Source organism: Chenopodium album, chromosome 19 (assembly GCF_948465745.1).
Source record: "Chenopodium album chromosome 19, dcCheAlbu1.1, whole genome shotgun sequence".
Taxonomy (NCBI): domain Eukaryota; kingdom Viridiplantae; phylum Streptophyta; class Magnoliopsida; order Caryophyllales; family Amaranthaceae; genus Chenopodium; species Chenopodium album.
Window position 1 is genome coordinate 5,328,500 of NC_137852.1, and position 18,763 is coordinate 5,347,262.

The 18,763-nt window shown below is 32.1% G+C and overlaps 3 protein-coding genes across 3 annotated transcripts; all 3 read right to left on the reverse strand.

Annotated features, from left to right (window-relative positions):
* Positions 1–2,201: 2,201 nt before the first annotated feature.
* On the reverse strand, positions 2,202–3,145 carry LOC145595330 (heavy metal-associated isoprenylated plant protein 21-like). The gene is made up of 3 exons (XM_081651721.1): positions 3,011–3,145; positions 2,745–2,820; positions 2,202–2,508 (listed from the first exon to the last, which is right to left on the reverse strand). The coding sequence occupies exons 1-3, from the start codon at positions 3,110–3,112 to the stop codon at positions 2,213–2,215; spliced, it is 474 nt and encodes a 157-aa protein (XP_081507847.1). The 5' UTR covers positions 3,113–3,145; the 3' UTR covers positions 2,202–2,212.
* Positions 3,146–4,820: 1,675 nt separating this feature from the next.
* LOC145594650 (uncharacterized) lies at positions 4,821–9,722 on the reverse strand. The gene is made up of 10 exons (XM_081650981.1): positions 9,472–9,722; positions 8,383–8,517; positions 7,539–7,641; positions 7,249–7,319; positions 7,055–7,159; positions 6,694–6,727; positions 6,102–6,202; positions 5,956–6,015; positions 5,695–5,898; positions 4,821–5,336 (listed from the first exon to the last, which is right to left on the reverse strand). Exons 1-10 carry the CDS (start codon positions 9,655–9,657, stop codon positions 5,217–5,219), a joined length of 1,119 nt encoding a protein of 372 aa, XP_081507107.1. The 5' UTR covers positions 9,658–9,722; the 3' UTR covers positions 4,821–5,216.
* Positions 9,723–15,639: 5,917 nt separating this feature from the next.
* On the reverse strand, positions 15,640–18,514 carry LOC145594923 (mitochondrial intermembrane space import and assembly protein 40 homolog). The gene is made up of 4 exons (XM_081651274.1): positions 18,376–18,514; positions 16,584–16,615; positions 16,354–16,479; positions 15,640–15,978 (listed from the first exon to the last, which is right to left on the reverse strand). The coding sequence occupies exons 1-4, from the start codon at positions 18,461–18,463 to the stop codon at positions 15,796–15,798; spliced, it is 429 nt and encodes a 142-aa protein (XP_081507400.1). The 5' UTR covers positions 18,464–18,514; the 3' UTR covers positions 15,640–15,795.
* Positions 18,515–18,763: the final 249 nt, after the last annotated feature.

Here is an 18,763-nt window from a genome sequence, read left to right on the forward strand (position 1 = left end):
ATGCTTTCGTCTCATTACCTTTCGTAACTAGAGGTTATAAGGTGCATCTCGAACTAAGACGTGAAACCTTTTCTTCCCGGCCTCTTGGATTGTTGCTGTGATGTTAGGGATAACGGTTGGAATGTTGGATGCACGTAGTAGATTCTGCTCTTGTATAAAATAAAATGGGTGTATAGATAATTTAGCATTTTATTAGTGTTAATTTCCCGTTAATACAAAGTACAAATACTCATTTTGAACACAAAATTATGTAGAGATACTACTATGAAATGCAGAATATGCAATGAAGTGGCGCTTCTTCTGTCAACTCAACCCTTTTGTTTCAGGATTCCTGACTGAAACAGAGAGCTTTAGCTCTTTAACTTGTCAAATTATTCAGAGATTCCTGATCTTTAGAAATTTAGATAGTTGAGTTGAAGACTTTTAAGCTTGTGAAACTTCCAGTTTAAGTTTGCAAGCTCAACATGCTAGCAAATTTACTCTCATACACACTCCTTTCCTAGCAAGCCACTTCATTTTCACAGAAAAACACTATACTGTGAAAAGTATACTCCCTTTGTTTTTTGGTTTTTTTTTAATACCCAAGTTTATTTGTACATTTGTCAATGCGAAATATTGATTGTTAATTTCTTTGATTAAAAAATAAGTATAAATTATAAAAATTGATTTTCGAATATTATACTTTGTATAAAAGATACTACTTCCGTTACATATTATTTGCAACGATTAGACATTTTCCCCCTATACTTTATGTCAAATCGTTGTAAATAATATGTAACGGAGGTATTATTACGATTATGTTTGATCTAATGATCTTATATATAAAGCAAAAACATTGGCCAAAGTGATATATTGTATGTAAATACTCAATGTACTCTGAAAAATCAATGTAGGACACTTAAAAAATGGAGGAAGTAGTTTATAACTTGTGAAAAGATGAGCATACAACCATGAGGGTGGGTGGTTAATAGTCTTAACTAGGTTAGTTCCCGTGCCATGCACGGTAATTTTTAGTAACCATTATTAACTTATAATTGTAATACTTCGTATCATTCTAATTAGGTTATTTATAAACCAAAAAATATCTGAAAATATAGTTGACAAATTTTGATCAAGACGAAAAAATGTATTAGATATAAAATAATGTGTTGTAAAAATATGAAATAATATATAAAGATTGAAATGTTTGAGAAATAAAATTTATTGGTTGTAGGAGATTTGTGATGAATAGTGACGTGTGTAATTTTTTAGTTAAGGTTCCTCTATTTTAGTATATGTACAGTAGATTATTGACAGAATATTATTATTATTATTATTATTATTATTATTATTATTATTATTATTATTATTATTATGACAATTAGTTATCGAAGGGATAATAAAATATATATTGTTAATTTTCTATAAATATTGATTTTATATGAATACCTTGTAGTAGAATTATGAATTCTAATAAATAACTATATAAACCATTTTTAGAAAAAACAATAGATATGATATATTCTTGTAGTGGAATGTGCTTTTTTTTTTCTTTTTTTAGCTATAAATATTTGTATTGAGGATATGTCAAAATATGTTAATTTAAGTAATTACATTGTATAAGATTTGTTTCCTTAATAATAACATTTTATTCGGCAAAAAAAAAAAAAAAAAAATATACTAAGGACACACCAGGAGATGACACGTGTCATTGCTGGTGTGTCTTTTAGTATATAGTTATTGATGAGTACATCCATGGCTTGGGATAAGCAAAGAATTTATTTTAATGGCATTTTTTTTTTTCAAAATTATTAATTTCTGTAACGGCTTAATTAAAATTTTAATGGAATTAGATTTAAGACAAATCCAATGCCACTCTAAAATAAATTATTAAAAAACAACTTAAAAGGTTAAATGATAAAAAAAATTATCTAATGATTAAGGATTTTATCTAGTTAAATATTGGACGAATGGAATTCACAATTTTTATACAAAACCTTAGATTAAAAAGAGTATTACAGTTATATATAATCATCGGTTCATCACATTAATTGAGAAATTTTAACTAGTGAATACCCAACAGAACTGTAGTCATTGAAAATTGGTTATAAAACCTTAGATTAAAAAGAGTATTACAGTTATATATAATCATCGGTTCATCACATTAATTGAGAAATTTTAACTAATACACACGTGACAACTACATCTAGACAAAAGTATTACATAAAATTGTTTACATAATGGAACAAGCATCAGTATTATCATCACTAAAAAAAGTAGAAATGTTATCTTGAGGTCCATTGTAAGAAGGGTAAGCTTGAGGAACATCTTTAACATAACCAGCAGGTGCCCTCTTATCATAGGCTCCAACAACATAAGGATATGCTACTAAATTATGCTCAATATAGGGCCAAAATTCAGCTCGTTTTTTTCCAGTGTCCTTCACTTTCTTTAGTACTTTGTTTGGATCTACATGCCCACTTACTGTCACCTTGCTCTGCTTCCTAATTACCTCTACAGATCTGACTCCTACGTACATTAAAATGTCACGTTAAGACAATGATGTAAACGAGATATAGTATAAAAAATTGTTACAATATGTGGAACGTAACCATAAAGAAAGTTTATTCTACATATAACTGCTATATGACAAATAAAACTACTGTGTAAAGTATGTACAACTCAAAATTCACATTATCTAATAAATACTTGTAAGAAAATAGGAAGAATTCAAAGAGAAAGATGGATTATGAAGAGAAGAGAACCTTTGAGGTTGGTGACAGCACTTCTTATTCTTCTTTCACAACCATCACAATCCATTTTGACTTTGATCTCAACTGTCTTATGACAAGAAAAAACAACACCAAAATCTCATCATAGTGTACTAGTTACAATTCATATATACTAACTCCGTCCAAATTTAAGAGTCACAATATCGAGTATAAATTACACAATATATGAACGTGACTATTAATTCTGGACAGAGGGTTTAATTTAATTTAATTAGAAAAATGTAACCGGAGGCGCTTACCTGAAAAGGCCTACGCCTGTTCCTTGTGCTGGTGACAGTGCAAAAGTTGGCAAAATAGTCAAGTGCACCCATTTTATCTTGCTGTGAAGAAAAGCAAAGCATGTATGCACTTCAGGCAGAAGACTTATATAGGGTGAGAAAATATATTGTACTATATAATTAAAATTATTCAATTGTCACATAAAGTAAGTAGCCTTAGTTGTATGAGAGGTCCAAACTTTAATTTATCTAATATATTTACAGAATTTTAGCCAGGTTACAGTATAAGCACTTTGTGCCAACTTTCTTTAAAAAGAAAAGGTTAGATAGGTTTAATTTATGCAATTAGATTTTAGTATGTAGGATTATCATTACAACAACTGTCTCCAAATGTTTTAACAGTATTTCTATAATGTATTACAGCTTGATTGGGAATATTAGTTAGTCTACTTAATTAATCTTCTTCCTCGGATTAGATATTCTTATTGGAACGTATATATCATGCATGCATGCGTCTCACAACTTTGTGGCGTTAGAGATAACTAGATAAGGCGAGGTAAGCTATTTACAAATTTATGTTATTTGGAATAATAATAACAGTTGTGTCGTGATTAAAACATTGTCCTAAAGTTTAAACAAACTCGTGTTTGAACAATTGAACCATGGCCTTTTAATTTCTCTAAGGATAACAACTTATAGACACAAATCACATCAATTTTAGTGTTTAAGATAAGATATTATTTTAATTTAAATGAGGAATGGTATCTCTTGACTGCGTGATCTTAACCAAGAGAAAATGAAAAATCAAAGAAAAAAGGAGGTTGAATGATTGATCAAAGTATAAATGATCTAGAATTTAGACCAAATTTATGATCAAAGATGCTCAAAATGCATGATATTATGTCTTGATATTATAACTTTATGAGTGAGTGAGTTTGCTTTTTGGATATTAGAATTAATTAATTATAGATTAGGCTAATGGAGAAAGTATTTTTGAAGTGCTTTTGTGTTTTGCTTTCATTTTTGTTCGTTAGGTGTGGCTTTGCTTTTTTAACCGTTTATATTTTAAATTTTTAATCAAAAAGGGGGCCAGAATATGTCAATAATGGCTGACTGGCTGTAAAAGTTTGATATTATTATCCGTGTTATTAGCATATTATGTTGCACTAAATTGAGAAATAGTGAATTTCCATCCCAAATAGTGAACTATTCTTGTTCAAGGAGTAAGTAAATTAGAAATGACTATTTTCTTTATACTAATTACGAGTAAGGTCTTTTTTTTTTTTAAAACGATTTCTCGATTAAAGCTGAATTTTACTGATCAAAACTTATTTTTGCGGCTAACACGAAAGGGTTGTACATTTAAAGCAATGACGTATACTCATGTAGTGTACATTAGACTCGCATCATGACTAGCCTATAATGAAGGGTGATATCAAAATAATGCCTCCTATTAAATGATCAACCCCTAACTACCAGGTTTGAAGATAGGGTACGAACCACTCATAATGCCCAACCTCACTCGAGCAAGCCTTTAAGTTAGCTTTCAAAATCCACTAAAATTTTACGTACTTTCAAACATTTTAAATTGTCTAGCTTTTCAAAGACAAAAGTACTAGGACGTCTATGAGTATCATAAAAACCTCATGTATGTGAGAAAAAATGAAAAAAATAACATTAACCCTGGTAGCCATTTCTTGTTAGGGTAATTGGATTAATGAAGTTTCTTCGTCAATAATAAACTATGTAACAGCATTTTCGATAGGTGGTAATAAGAATTAATTTTTTCCCGTAAAAAAATTGTAAGAAAAATTAATATTAATTCCAATAATTGCTGATCAAAACTGATTTTGATTTGAAATAAATTTTTTACAACTGGTTACAATTTGTAAGAGTTCATCGGAAAACCAATAAATCTGCTTGTAGCAGAAGTATGATGTCTCAGATCAATAGTTCAAAAAATTACTCGGCCAAAGCTCATGTTACTACATGATGATGTTTGATTGGGGGAATAGTAAAATGACCGATGAATGAAAGGCTGAGTTACTGGCAACAGAAGTCAGTATCGACAAAAATCAGGCATGGTGCTATAGTTATGGACAGCACTTCATGTAGTGCCTCTGCTGCTCTCAAGTTTCAACTCTTCAGTTAAAGCAACTATGGCGGCCTATCCCCTTCTTTACTAGGAAGTTCTGATGAAAAAACGAAGAAATTACTCACTTGCTTTTTACGCTTGTGACATTGCAGCTCCCTTGTCTACAGAAACTTTTAGCTTTTGACCTCGCAAGCCATTCCAGAATGCAGCTGCATTCACCACTTTCTTGCCTGGGAGCTGAACTTCTAGAACCTGCATTGCCATAATGTTCTCTGCTTTAATTATCAATGGAAATGTTAAGAAACTTTTGATTAAATACAATACCATATTTTAGGAAATATGACAGTATTTCCAATCGACCCAAATTCATATACATGACTATATTAATATTTATACGAAGGGAGAAGAAAAGAAGACTATGGGGGCATACACACTTCAAACATTAGTGATCATCCTAATACGTTAAAGCATTAGAGGTACTCATCTTGACCAATATTGAATAACTCTCAATTGGCAATTTGGCATACCCCACAACCGATATCTCCTGCAACCAAAGGAAAGGAAAAGGCATAGCTAATTCTAAAAAAGCTAAAGAATTAAGGACCCTGACCTCCAAAGCTGTGCCTCCACCACAAGTAAAGATCAATGCACCATTTCTGAAAGCGACATAATCTGCCTCAGCATTCTGAGCGTTGAAAGTGCTGGAAACTTTTGTTGAAATTATTTTTAACTCTAAACCGTTCTCTTGAGCATGTGCTCCATCCACAACTAGAACTCTAGCTCGAGTTCCAGGCCAACCTGCAAATGCCCGTACCTAAAAATGTCGTCATGATTGACTCAAATCATACGAAAAAGCACAAAATAGTACTACCTTATTATGCAGGACAGTAGCGTCTTGATCAAACGATAGCCATGATTCTTCGGGAGTAATCTGCACAAAGTTATCACCTCTTAACTCAAGCTTGCATGGAGAAAAGATCCCCAGGATGGCATAACATAAAGTAACCGTATAGATACCTTTGGAGCTAAGGTAGCTTTAGAATCATCTTGAGGTTGTGCTTTAGTTCTTGCTGTGCCGTCAATTATAGAAGGAAGCTCGTGCAACAAAAGTCTTGAGCCTATGAAGCATAATACAACAGCATCAGAAATGTACTTGCTATTGGGTTGAGGAAGATTTGTTTACTCAGTCTTGTATGAAAAGGATAGAGGCAACATAAGTAAAATGTACGTGAGTACAATAATTTAAGATACCATCCACTCTGTCAAAAGCATCAAATTAATCCTGGTTTAGCAATGTAATTATATTGTATGCTAGATGATGAAAAGTTAAATTTGAAAGAGGATTTGAGAACAACAATATCCCAGTATGGAATACAGGTTATAATTCCATACTTCCATATAAGTTACTTGTGCAGAAATGAAGCACCTATTTCACAATAAAACTTCACATTATGCATAATAACATGTACAATATATAGAAGCTGCAAAGCAGAGGCAGCTGAGATCAATAACAGCTCACATCAAGGCTAACATATCAGCTATTTAAGCAAGAAAATAGAAATTTTGCAGCAAGTATTTGATACATAAAAGAAGTTGACAGCTGACACACCAAGATCAAAGAGAAAATCCAGTAAATCTGGTGCCTGCATGCAAATTGGTGAAAGTATATTAATTAGACGATTGTGCTCAAATATTGAAAATAAGATACACCATGCTCCATAGAATGTATCTATACCTAACCATCACACAGATAATTACTGAAGTAAGAGCAAACAGAAAAACATTGTGGTATCTACAACAAACCATTGTGTTTAACAAGACCTCAGAGCTAGAATATAATTCTTGATGCAAATAAAAATTAATATACATCCATTCCTAAGTAATTTCACCTTCTTAATAATCTATAAATAGACTCAGAGTCTACATACAACTCCAAATCAATAATTGAGTTTCATGATAAGTATAAGTACCTTAATATTCTCATCCACACCAACTTTTTGAGATGCAATGATAGGTCCAGCATCCAGTGCTCTAACAGTGAATGCTAATGAGACGCCAGTTTCCGTAACACCATCCTGGATAAAATTGAAACACCCAAACACATACATATTTAAAATTTGCATGCAAGATGGTAAATAATAAAGATCTAATAAATCATTTCAACCTGCAATGCTCTTTGAACGGGAGCAGCACCACGATAAAGAGGCAGCAAACTTGGGTGTATATTTACCGTGCCTATACATGTGCAGAAACAACAGAGTATTGGGTTGAGAACTAGAGAGGGGAAAATGAGTAGGGAACAAAAAAATAAAAAGATAAACATTATAGTAATTCATTCTCATCTAATAATTAGGAAACTGATGCTATCCTTTGAGTAAGGTGCTCTATTGCTATGGTTACAGAATCAATGGGATACAAATATTTAAGGTACTGTATGGGGAATGATGTACCAACCTTGCTTTGGAATGTTTAGAAACTTGTTGGATAGAATATTTCCATAAGCTGCTGTAATACAAAGTTCAGGTTCCAAGGCTCTAAGATTGGCCAAAAACCATTCCTGGTAATATGAGTACATAAAATGATCAACTCAATCATTGCTTACCAAACAATATTAGAGCTACAGAAGAGAATGTTGCAGAATTTATCACTGCTTAAGATTATTTATTAGCCTTTCTGGAATCCAACAGCATTGACAACGGACCAGTATGATTCCTGAGGCAAGGTCTGGGGAGGTCTACATGAAATCCTAGTACCTTGACACTAACCAATATAATACAAGAGAAGCCTTTTCTTTTTCAGAACTATGAATTTAATAACTAATACTTGGTGAGATTGAAGCTTCTAGAATCTCAGCGTATACCACTTTGCAGTCTAGCTATGACGGATATGGATCGTGTTCAATAGTAAAAAAAATATATTGCACAATGCATGAGTACTTATATAGTTATATATGCCCCAACAAAGGCAATCAAAGCAGAAAGCACAATATTTGTTTATCATGTTACAAGGTGGCACATGGGAGTATGGGACATGATCTCCCTTACAGTGCAGTCAATCGTACATATAAGTATATAACAGGCTCACAGCTGTTGAATAAACACATGCTACACAAAACATTTCTTGCATATTTCATCCGTCATAAGAAACCAAGGCATATAATAATCTTGAAACAAACTATTGCAAAATCTTATGCACAAGCTTCATCTAGGGGACAGTCCCTAGTAATTCAAAAATCATCATATACTCCACAATAATTTCAATAAAAGCATAATTTGGAGTGAACAAGCCAGATAATTACCTCATTTGCCCGTTCGGGTGTGAAAATGAGATCGGAAGAGAAACCCCTTTCAAGGGCATGTTGTGCAACAGCAGAAGGCAAGACCTTTCTGCCTCTATTTCTCTGAGATGGAGGTTGGGTGACAATAGCTGCAACCTAAATTACAAATATTCAGAAATAATTTGAATCGAAGATCCAACCAGCATGACAATACGGAATTGAAATGTAAGGGCACCACATTCTCAAGGGCATAATAACATGAAGGATTATCCTTTAGCCTCATTTTCAGGCAACTTTCTTCTTAAAGTTTTATGAATTTATTATACTTCGTATAGTACATGCTCTCAAAAGCAAATATCTTATAACAAAACAATGAATGACAACATCAACTTCTAGCACAGATTGCTTAAACCACAGCTACAGCACACCCAAGGGGATCATGCTGCATAGAATTATGACCTTTGCGGCTTAGCCAGCTATAGCAAAGACACTTTTGAAGCTTCTAGTTACTAAAAATAGAGGAATAACAACTATTTTTAAGAAAATACATATTTACATTGTTCACAACTTCTGCTTAGAAAGGGAAATATACAATGTTGTCAAGAAAGTAGGAGAACTTCATGCTCCTATACCCTAATACTAGTCCTATGTTAATGCCGACTCATACTAAACCTGACTAAATTAAGGAAGGGTTGACAGGTGATTAGCATCAACTTGGAGTCTTGGATTAAGGGTTTCAGTTTTCAAGAATGTTTTAATAATTCTGATTGCAAGAACACAATGAACTAATCAAATTAAGAAGTTGAAATAAGGAAAGATAACCACTAGACATACACAACAGCTGATATATTAATGTAGAAATCTCAATGCAATCATAAATTCATAATACATTTCCATGTTTTCCAACAAATGCTCAATTGCTAAAACAATCACAACCCCAACTCCAATTGCAATCAGAAATACAAAACAGTTTCAATATATACAAATCACTAATTTCCCACAATATAAATCAATAAAGTCATAACAAACTAAATAAAGAGAAAATCTTTACAAAAAACAAGAAGGAAAAAGAAAACCCAGAAATGAAATGAATAAAATTGGAAAACCAACCTCAAAAGAAGAGTCTTGAGACTGGGATGCATTAAAAAGAGCATCTAGAACCTTGGCAGAAACCTGAGGAGAACCCAAGAAAACAAGAGGCTTCTTTTTGTTATTCAAGGATGATGAACAACGAGGATTGCTCAAGGTTGCGCGACAGAAGCTGCGTCTCAGCAACATTGTTGAAGTGTTGTTCATTCTTCACTCTCTTTCCTCAAATTGATGGCCTGTATTTTGTCAACAGAGGTTATATCTCCATTGAAGAGAAATTGTGGGCGGATAGGAGTAAATACAAGTCTCTCAACGTGAGAAAGATTCTATGTATCTCAAAGGGGCAATTTTGTCATTTTCAGTTATTAAGTTGGGCAATATTGTAATTTTGTCAAATAAATACTTCCTTCGGTTTCAATTATCTACAACAAAGACAACTTTTACGGACTTCTAGGCAAAACTTTTAGGGAAGTTTAATGACAAGTTAGGCCCTGTTCTTTTGAGCTTCTGGGCAGAGCAGAGCAGATTTCAGCAGAGCAGAGCAAAGCAGAGCAAAGCAGAGCAGATTTCAGCAGAGCAGAGCAGAGCAGAGCAGATTGAAGCAGAGCAGAGCAGAGCAAAGCAGAGCCGAGCCGAGCAGAGCAGATTTCATTATTATTATTATTATTATTATTATTATTATTATTATTATTATTATTATTATTATTATTATTATTATTATTATTATTATTATTATCATTATTATTATTATTACTAATATTATTATTATTATTACTATTATTATTATTATTATTATTACAATTATTATTACAATTATTATTACTACTACTACTACTACTACTACTAATACTATAATAATAATAGTAATGATTTATTATTGTTATTAAATATTAAATATTATTATAACTATAATTATTAAATTTTATTATTAAATATTAATTATTATTAATAATATTAATATTATTAAATATTAATTATATTATTATTAATATTATTATTATTAAATATTAATTATATTATTATAAATATTATTATTATCAAATATTAATTATATTATTATTAATATTATTATTATTAAATATTATTATATATCATTATTATTTAATATTAATTATATATTATTATTATTATTAAATATTATTATTATTATTAAATATTAATTATTATTATTAAATATTATTTATTATTATTATTAAATATTAATTATATATTATTATTATTAAATATTAATTATTATTATTAAATGTTATTTATTTATTATTATTATTAAATATTAATTATTATTATCATTAAGTATTAATTATTTATTATTATTATTAAATATACATTATTATTATTATAATTCAATATTAAGTATTAATTTTAAGCAGAGCAGGGCAGGGGCAGAGCAGAGCAGAGCAGATTGAAGCAGAGCAGGGCAGGGGCAGAGCAGAGCAGAGCAGATTGAAGCAGAGCAGAGCAGATTTTAGCAGAGCAGAGCAAAGCAGAGCAGATTTCAGCAGAGCAAAGCAGAGCAGAGCAGAGCAGAGCAGCTCTAAAGAACGGGGCCTTAGGGTGTTTAATTAAGTTGGAAAAAAGGAGGGAAATAGGAGAGAGAAAGTGGTGCATGTGACTTAATTTTGCATGTGGGTACATTTGAGTGGGAAAAAGGAGAGCAAAGGTGGTCCCCTTTGTGTATAATTAAGATAAGTTAAATCAATTTAAAACAAAAAAGTAAGGGTAAGGATGTCTTTTTACACTATAAATTTTACTAAAAATAGAAATAAAAAAATTTGTTGCAGATAATAGGTAGCACCTTATTATGGCAAATGTTGCAGATAATTGAATGCGGAGGGAGTAGATGAATTCAAGCTGTAACAGAGCAGCTTCAATGGAGAAGCGAAGAACAGCTTCCATGGATAAATAAGAAATTCAATGAAGAAACTGAACAGGAGCTTTAATGGAGGAGCTAGGATGATGCATCTACCCTTTAGGGTTAACACTGACCGTTAATACGGTGGTGAACATGGTGGTTCAAGAGAGGAAAATTTGACAGCTTTAATGGAGTACTACTTAAATTGAAGGTTGGAAGAGGACAAAGAAGAAGGATGAAGATGGAGGTGGGTCACGAGTTGGGATCGAAGGATGATGGAGTTGGGTTGTTGATGGAGATTTGAGGAAGGAGTCACAGGAGGAAGAAGAAGATGAGGGGAAAAAGTAATAAAATAATAATAAAATATTAATGTTTGAGAAACATTAATGTTTCTCATGTTGAGAAAGTGGGGCAAGCACGGCGGATAGAATATAAAATTGGGATTATTAAATCGAAAGTTATACTTCCTCGGTTCTTTATTTTATTATTACATCATAGACGTTGGCATACTTTTTTTGTTAGTGGGAAAAAGGAAGAGAAAGGAGTAAAATTACAAAGTTATCCATGTAATATTGTAATGTAAGCATAAACAAAAGAATCAAGTAGCAAAAGTAAGGATATATTGGATATTTGTAGTGTGAACGTGGATACTTTGTTTTCTGGTGCAATATTTGTGAAACCTCTTTAAAAAGCAAGTGGTGCAATAAATAAAAAACAAAGGAAGTATTATTTTTGACGGATGGTGCAAATAGGGATTATTTTTGACAATCTTTCTTTAAATAAAAAGGCAACATTATTTAGGAAAAGGGCTCGTAGAAACTACAGTAGAGTAGATTTATGAATTTATGCCACTTTATCCCCAAATTAGTTTGTTTGTAATTTTGTATTACATGCTATAGTAAAACAAATTTTTTTAATAACTATCTTGTATGTAGTAATAAAATGCACTTAATTAGAGTAGATATATAGATATGTACTCCATACAAAGTAGTTTGGAAAATACAATTTAAATCATGATGTGATAAATGCAATTACAAAGAAGAAATAGATTTGTCACTAGAAATATACTAAAACGGGATACATTAGATGCATATCTATAATATAATTTTAGAGCAGATCAATGAGGAGCCTCCAAAACCCCAACCAAGCCTCCTCATTCACTCCCTCCTAATTACCCTAATCCCTCCAATTTCCCATTAACCAATCTAATTTCAATTTAAATTTCAAAATAAAAGAAAAAAAAAAAAAAAACTAATTGCGTGTAAACTATCACAAACACCTAAAATGAGCACAGTTGCAAAACTACTCTATTTTAATCCCCCCAATTTCCCATTAACCAATCTAATTTAAATTTCAAAAAAAAAAAAAAAAAAAAAAATCCTTATTTCTTGATGATGAACGTGGATACCTAACTCAATGTGTTCATCAATTTACACTCCACTTTCCCAATACATTTACACTCCACTTTCCCTATACATTCTATAGAGAAAAACTTTGACAGACTAAGGTTAGCCTTCTTTTCTATTTCATCGATTACAATTATATACTACTTCGTATCTTATTAAAAACAAAAACAGCGAATCTTTGCGCTTGGGGTAATGACGTAGCTAGTGAGGTAATACTAAAACATCGACACGCAAAACGAGATGTTAACGTCCTTTTGAACTTAATTTGGAACCATTAAACGCCAAAATAATATCCTAAACCTTATTCAAACAATTTTCATGATTAGCAAATAGCAACACGTAAATTAACACATTTCTTGATATGCAATACAACACATTTATGTCATTTTATTGTCAATTTCAAGCTAAATTCGGGCCTATAAATGACTCCTAAAATGGCGCCACAAAATTCGAGGTATTTTTTTACACGCAAAATGACTCCTAAAATGGCGCCGCAAAATTCGAGGTACTTGTAGTTCATCGGAACTAGTTTGTATTGGTTCATTTCCACAAAGTATCATAACTTTGTCGAAAATTGATTTATTATGATAATAAAAGCCCTCTCTACTTGCCTTTAGAAAAAAGTAGAGTTTTTTTTATAGAGAATTTTCACTTCTATATTCTACCCTTTTTTTTTTTTTTTTTTTTTTTTTTTTTTTTTTTTTTTAAACCAACTCTTTATTTATTTATTAATGTACCTACAAAGTTAATTATTTTTATTTAAGGGGCTGACTATTGACTTATATTTTCTTTTATATTTCAATTACTAATTTGTATTAATTTCAAAAAGACAACTTGTTTGTTTGTGGGGGATAATTGTTAAGCCATAGTGTGTATATATAGCTATTGGGCCATGTACATGTTCCGAGCCCTAACTTGATAGGTTGTATATATATGTGTGTATACGCTAATACGAAATCATACGATTCTATTCTCTCTAAAACTCTCTTAATTCTCTATTATTGACATGGTATCAGAGCCAGCCCACGATTGGGGCCTTGCTAAAGTATACTGGGCCAAAAACACTATGGACAGCTCACATGTAAGGGGGAGTGTTGAGCCCATGAACAACCCACATGTGAGCATTCTTCTTGTCCCACACTAAAGGGGGAGTGTAGTGGTTATGAAATCCCACATTGAAAGAATTCAAGAGTTACCACCACAATATAAGGCTAAGGGGCTACTCCCCTCATTGCCATATGGTTTTGAGGTGGAACCTCTTTGGTCTTGTAAAGTGGTGGACTTGCACTCTCCCATGACGGGTGCGGCCCAGACCCGTATTTAACATGGTATCAGAGCGGATATTTTCACTAAGGCTTTGAACAAAACACAATTCTTGTATTTGCTTGGCAAGTTGGGCATTTGTGATTTGCATGCTCCAACTTGGGGGGGGGGGGGTGTTAAGCCATAGTGTGTATATATAGCTATTGGGCCGTGTACATGTTCCGAGCCCTAACTTGATAGGTTGTATATATATGTGTGTATACGCTAATACGAAATCATACGATTCTATTCTCTCTAAAACTCTCTTAATTCTCTATTATTGACAATAATTGATGGAATAAGGATCGGATTTAATATCCCCCGTGTCCTAGATAGAGGTGGCAATTGGTCAAATTTGTACCTGATCCTACTGGATTCGAATCTAAATCCGTTCCCACGAATCTGAATTCGCAAGTATTTTTTTTAAAATTATCTTTTTAATTTTTAATTTATTATGAACGAACTATATTTTATTAAGTTCATCTAATATATCTACATGGCTAAACCATTATTTTTTTTCAAAATAACAAATAGCTAATATATTTTTTAAATTGCAAAAAAAATAAAATAAATAAATAAATAATGCAGGGTATTTTTTTTTATAAAAATGAAATACTTAAAGGTATATTTATACAAGAAAAGTCGGATCAATTTATAATTAATCTTAATCGATATCATTATAATATGGGTATTGCTATGCATAGCCCTTAGGGCTTTATATAAACATTAAATATACTCTTGAAAATCATATAAATTTAGAGTGTACATGTGTTAACGCACGGATATACATACGATTATATGAAGTGTATATATTTAGTTTGTAAAAAAAGTAGAAGTAGAAGTTATAATTTTTTATTTATATTTTTTTAGAAGTGGGAGTTATTTGAAGACTATTGCAAAAAAAAAAAAAAAAAAAAAAAAAAAAAAAAAAAAGAGAGAGAGAAGATTGCTTAGATTTTGAGAATTCAGGGTTTGGAGTGTTATAGGTGAATGTTGAAAAACAACTCTTAAATTATATAGAAGATTAGGAATCCATGACAAAAACACGCGTAAATCAGTGTAATTAGTGTGTTTTTGTCATGATTTCAATTTAAACAATTTTCTAGAGTGTATTTAATGCTTATATGTAGCCCTAAGGATATAAATAAAAATATAAAAAATCAGGTCTACGGGTTAGATTCAAATTGGATATGAGATATGACCGATCCATAAAAATAGATTCGTTGGGTCCAAAATTTAGAGACCCAGGTCCTATAAGATGGAACTGGATCTAGGATCCATTGCCAGTTTGCCACCTCTAGTCCTAGAGGATCCATTACCAGTTTACCAGTCTTATTCTTTATAATCTCATCCTCATTATACCTGCATGGAAGAATGAGCAAATTTGAGGCTTTGTTTAGAAAGGATCTGTATGTGTATGGGTGTGAGACTGTGAGAGGGGAATGTAAGGGGTGAGGGCAATCTGGATTGGAGAAAATTATGGTTCTGCCCACTGCCTAGCCTAGAATCAATTTACAAATCGAGCTATGCATAATCACAAACAACAAACACAGAAAGCAAATACGAAGTAGTATAACTTTGCTCGATAAGGAGGTACAAGCTACGCAAAAGTTAATGCATTTGATCATATATTACAATTTCCAAAAATGTATGAACTCTGGCCATGTCATGCCTGATTGTTACTTCTAACTCATAAAACATGCGAATTCGATAGAGTGATAGACAACCCAAGTTTAGCAGTTATCAGCTGTTTGCAAATTTAGAGTGAATAAAGTGCTCTAAGGTCTAGAGTCTAGGTTTAGGACTTTGGGATTCCAAAGACCATCTTGGTGGATTTATTCTGTGATTAGACGATGACTCTACCTTCTCCTTGACTTGATCATCTCCCGTGACATCATCTGGAAATGCATTTGGATTGGTTTTAATACAGCTTTGCAATGCAACAAATGGATGCACACAGTCGGAGCCCTGAAAACAAAGAAACAAAAGGCATGATTCAATCATGACCCAGCCAAGGATTATGTCCTCAATTGCTCAAAAGAATGAAGTGTATCGATAATTCCATTACAGATTATTAACCAGTTTTTCAAACATTATTTCCTTGCCAAACCTCAAATGAGTAGTCACGCCACGTACACTATAGCCTCCCCTCCAACCATAAACATTAATGATCATTAAACAGTTAATATTAATCAAACACTTCACTTTAATTGAGTTAGGTTCTTCATGAAACGTAACTAAGTTACACATCACTGTATTGCCTTTCAAACATAATACTATGCAAAAAGCTGTTAATAGAGTATAGAGAAACTAACAAACCACTAGCCTAACATGTGAACTCACCTTTTCTTCAGCAGTGCTCTTAAGAAAACAGAGGAAGGCCTCCGAAAATTGACTACCACACGGGCCTTTTCGCAAGTCAGCTATACATGGGCATTCCAACGCTTTTCTAGCTTTTGCATCAATAGACTGTAAGTAATACATACAACTCATTTAGGAAAGAACAATAGAATACATTGAGAGAAACGATCTTGAAGATTTAACAAAGATAATTCAAAGTAGAGCTCAACTACCTCATTCTCACTATCACCGTATGCTGATGCCTCTGCAACACCAAAAGATATTATATAAGCTCAAAATACTAATAGTATATTCATTAGAAATAACATGCACAAACATAGATTGAATTCCCCAGTAATAATCAATTGACATATTACAAGAGACAAGAATAGCCTCGAAACAGCATTGTCGCTGTCTTTCTTCTTTGTTATCAAGATATTACTGTAATGATCAATTCCTGTCAATTATTCGGTTATGCATTCAGCAAAACTAGCCTTCCTTAATCCCTATGCAACCATACACCCAAGCAAGTCAAGCACTTGTCTCTGCCAATAGATTTATAGTCCAAGTGACTAAGTAATCTTTCAAACTAGAAACCACTTACACAACTACACAGAATAATTACCTCCATGGCCTTCCTTATGCTAAGGTAGATTTTGGTTCACTTTTGCTTTTACTGTTTACATTTACATTAGCTTTTACAAGAATTAACTCTAGATCATGATAATATATAACCACATCATACATTCATACCAAAGCCTTGCTAAGAGCAAAAAAAGGCCTAAAGAAGCCCTCTATGGCTGCTATTAAGAAAGGAATTCAGAGTTCTTGAACCAACAGCTACAACCTACAGACTGGACCTCCCCTTTTCAAAACCCCTAAATCAGTTCAGACAATATATCTTAAATCAAAGTACTTTGGAATATCTTTCACTGTGAAGACAACCCACACGGATGACTTAATCAAGGAAAGTTTGCACGACTTCCTTGAGGAAGACTATGTTACATTCCTCCAAAACCCATGACCGAATGCTGTGGGAACAAGCTCACCAAACAGCCAGCCCTTGCCTAAATCCACATAAAATGAAGGCTATAGTCAATGCTAGCAAAAAAGAAAGATAGTCCCATCTCATACATCTATTCAAAGCACAAACGACAATTAAACACTTTCAAGAGGTTTAAAGGTTACGAGGTTTTAACCAAGTGACCACCTAACAACAATGTCTTATAGAAACACAGCAAGATAAGAGTCCGACAACACTGCAGACAGTTTCAATCATTGGAAAAATAACAACCCGAAAGTAAAACCAACATGCCTATTCACATAATCACATCTATTATACATCCATGCCCTGTCTTTTCGCCTCATTTCCTGACCCAAACTTACAACATTCAAGGAAGTATCGTATATAAGCATAACATAACATCCTACACTTGCTGCTAATTTCTGGAAGTTTCAATTCACAGTAAGAACAGCATTATTATTTATATAAAAAAAAAAAAAAAAAAAAAAACAGCATTATTATAAGGTAAAACTAAAAGTTGTTGAAATAATCTACTACATACATCATCTGTGAATTACTAACCTCCGAATTGCATACAATTGACTCAAAAGTTCCAAACACTTCATTGCAGTTATTTGGAATTTTTATGAAAAATCATGAATTTTATATACCCAAGTAAATATATTATTCTAGCCCAAATTTCTGGCGAAAACCATAGAGACAAAATTAAGAAATAATTAAAACGACATATCAACTCTGATCAATCTTCAACCTTTAACAGTGGGAAAAAAGGATCAAACTTTATCAGTCAAAACCAACTCCTAGATTATTATTATTACCAATCAAACTCCCTAGAATGTTACTATCGAAATTCCTCAATTCTAATCAATCGTTACATTTAACAGAAAGTTAATAAACTAAGGAGGGTAATTTGCATAGAAAAATTGCAATCAAATTAATCATAAAAAGTTGATAAAAAAAAGTTGAACGAAACACAAAAAGAAGAATGGAAGGAAATAGACCTGCAATTAGAGATTCCATGGAAGAAGGTGGGGCCTTTGAGGTGTCATCAATGGCGGACTCGGAAGTGTGACTTTGAGATTGACCCATTCTCTAATCTCTAGCTTTGCTGCTTATGAGTTACTAGGGTCACCGAGTTGATCTTATTGATTCACAATTAAATGAAAAATGTCAATAAATTGTGTCATTGGTAACAACTAGGTTAAAATCCCGTGTTATACACGGTTGCTAAATATTTTTGACAATTATATTACAAAATATATAGTATATAAAAAATATTTAGAAATATTACATTTGGGTATATATAAAATATTATTGTTAGGAAAGAAAATATAGGTACTCATATATACATAGTTTACTAAAAGATTATTTCAAAAAAAAACATAGTTT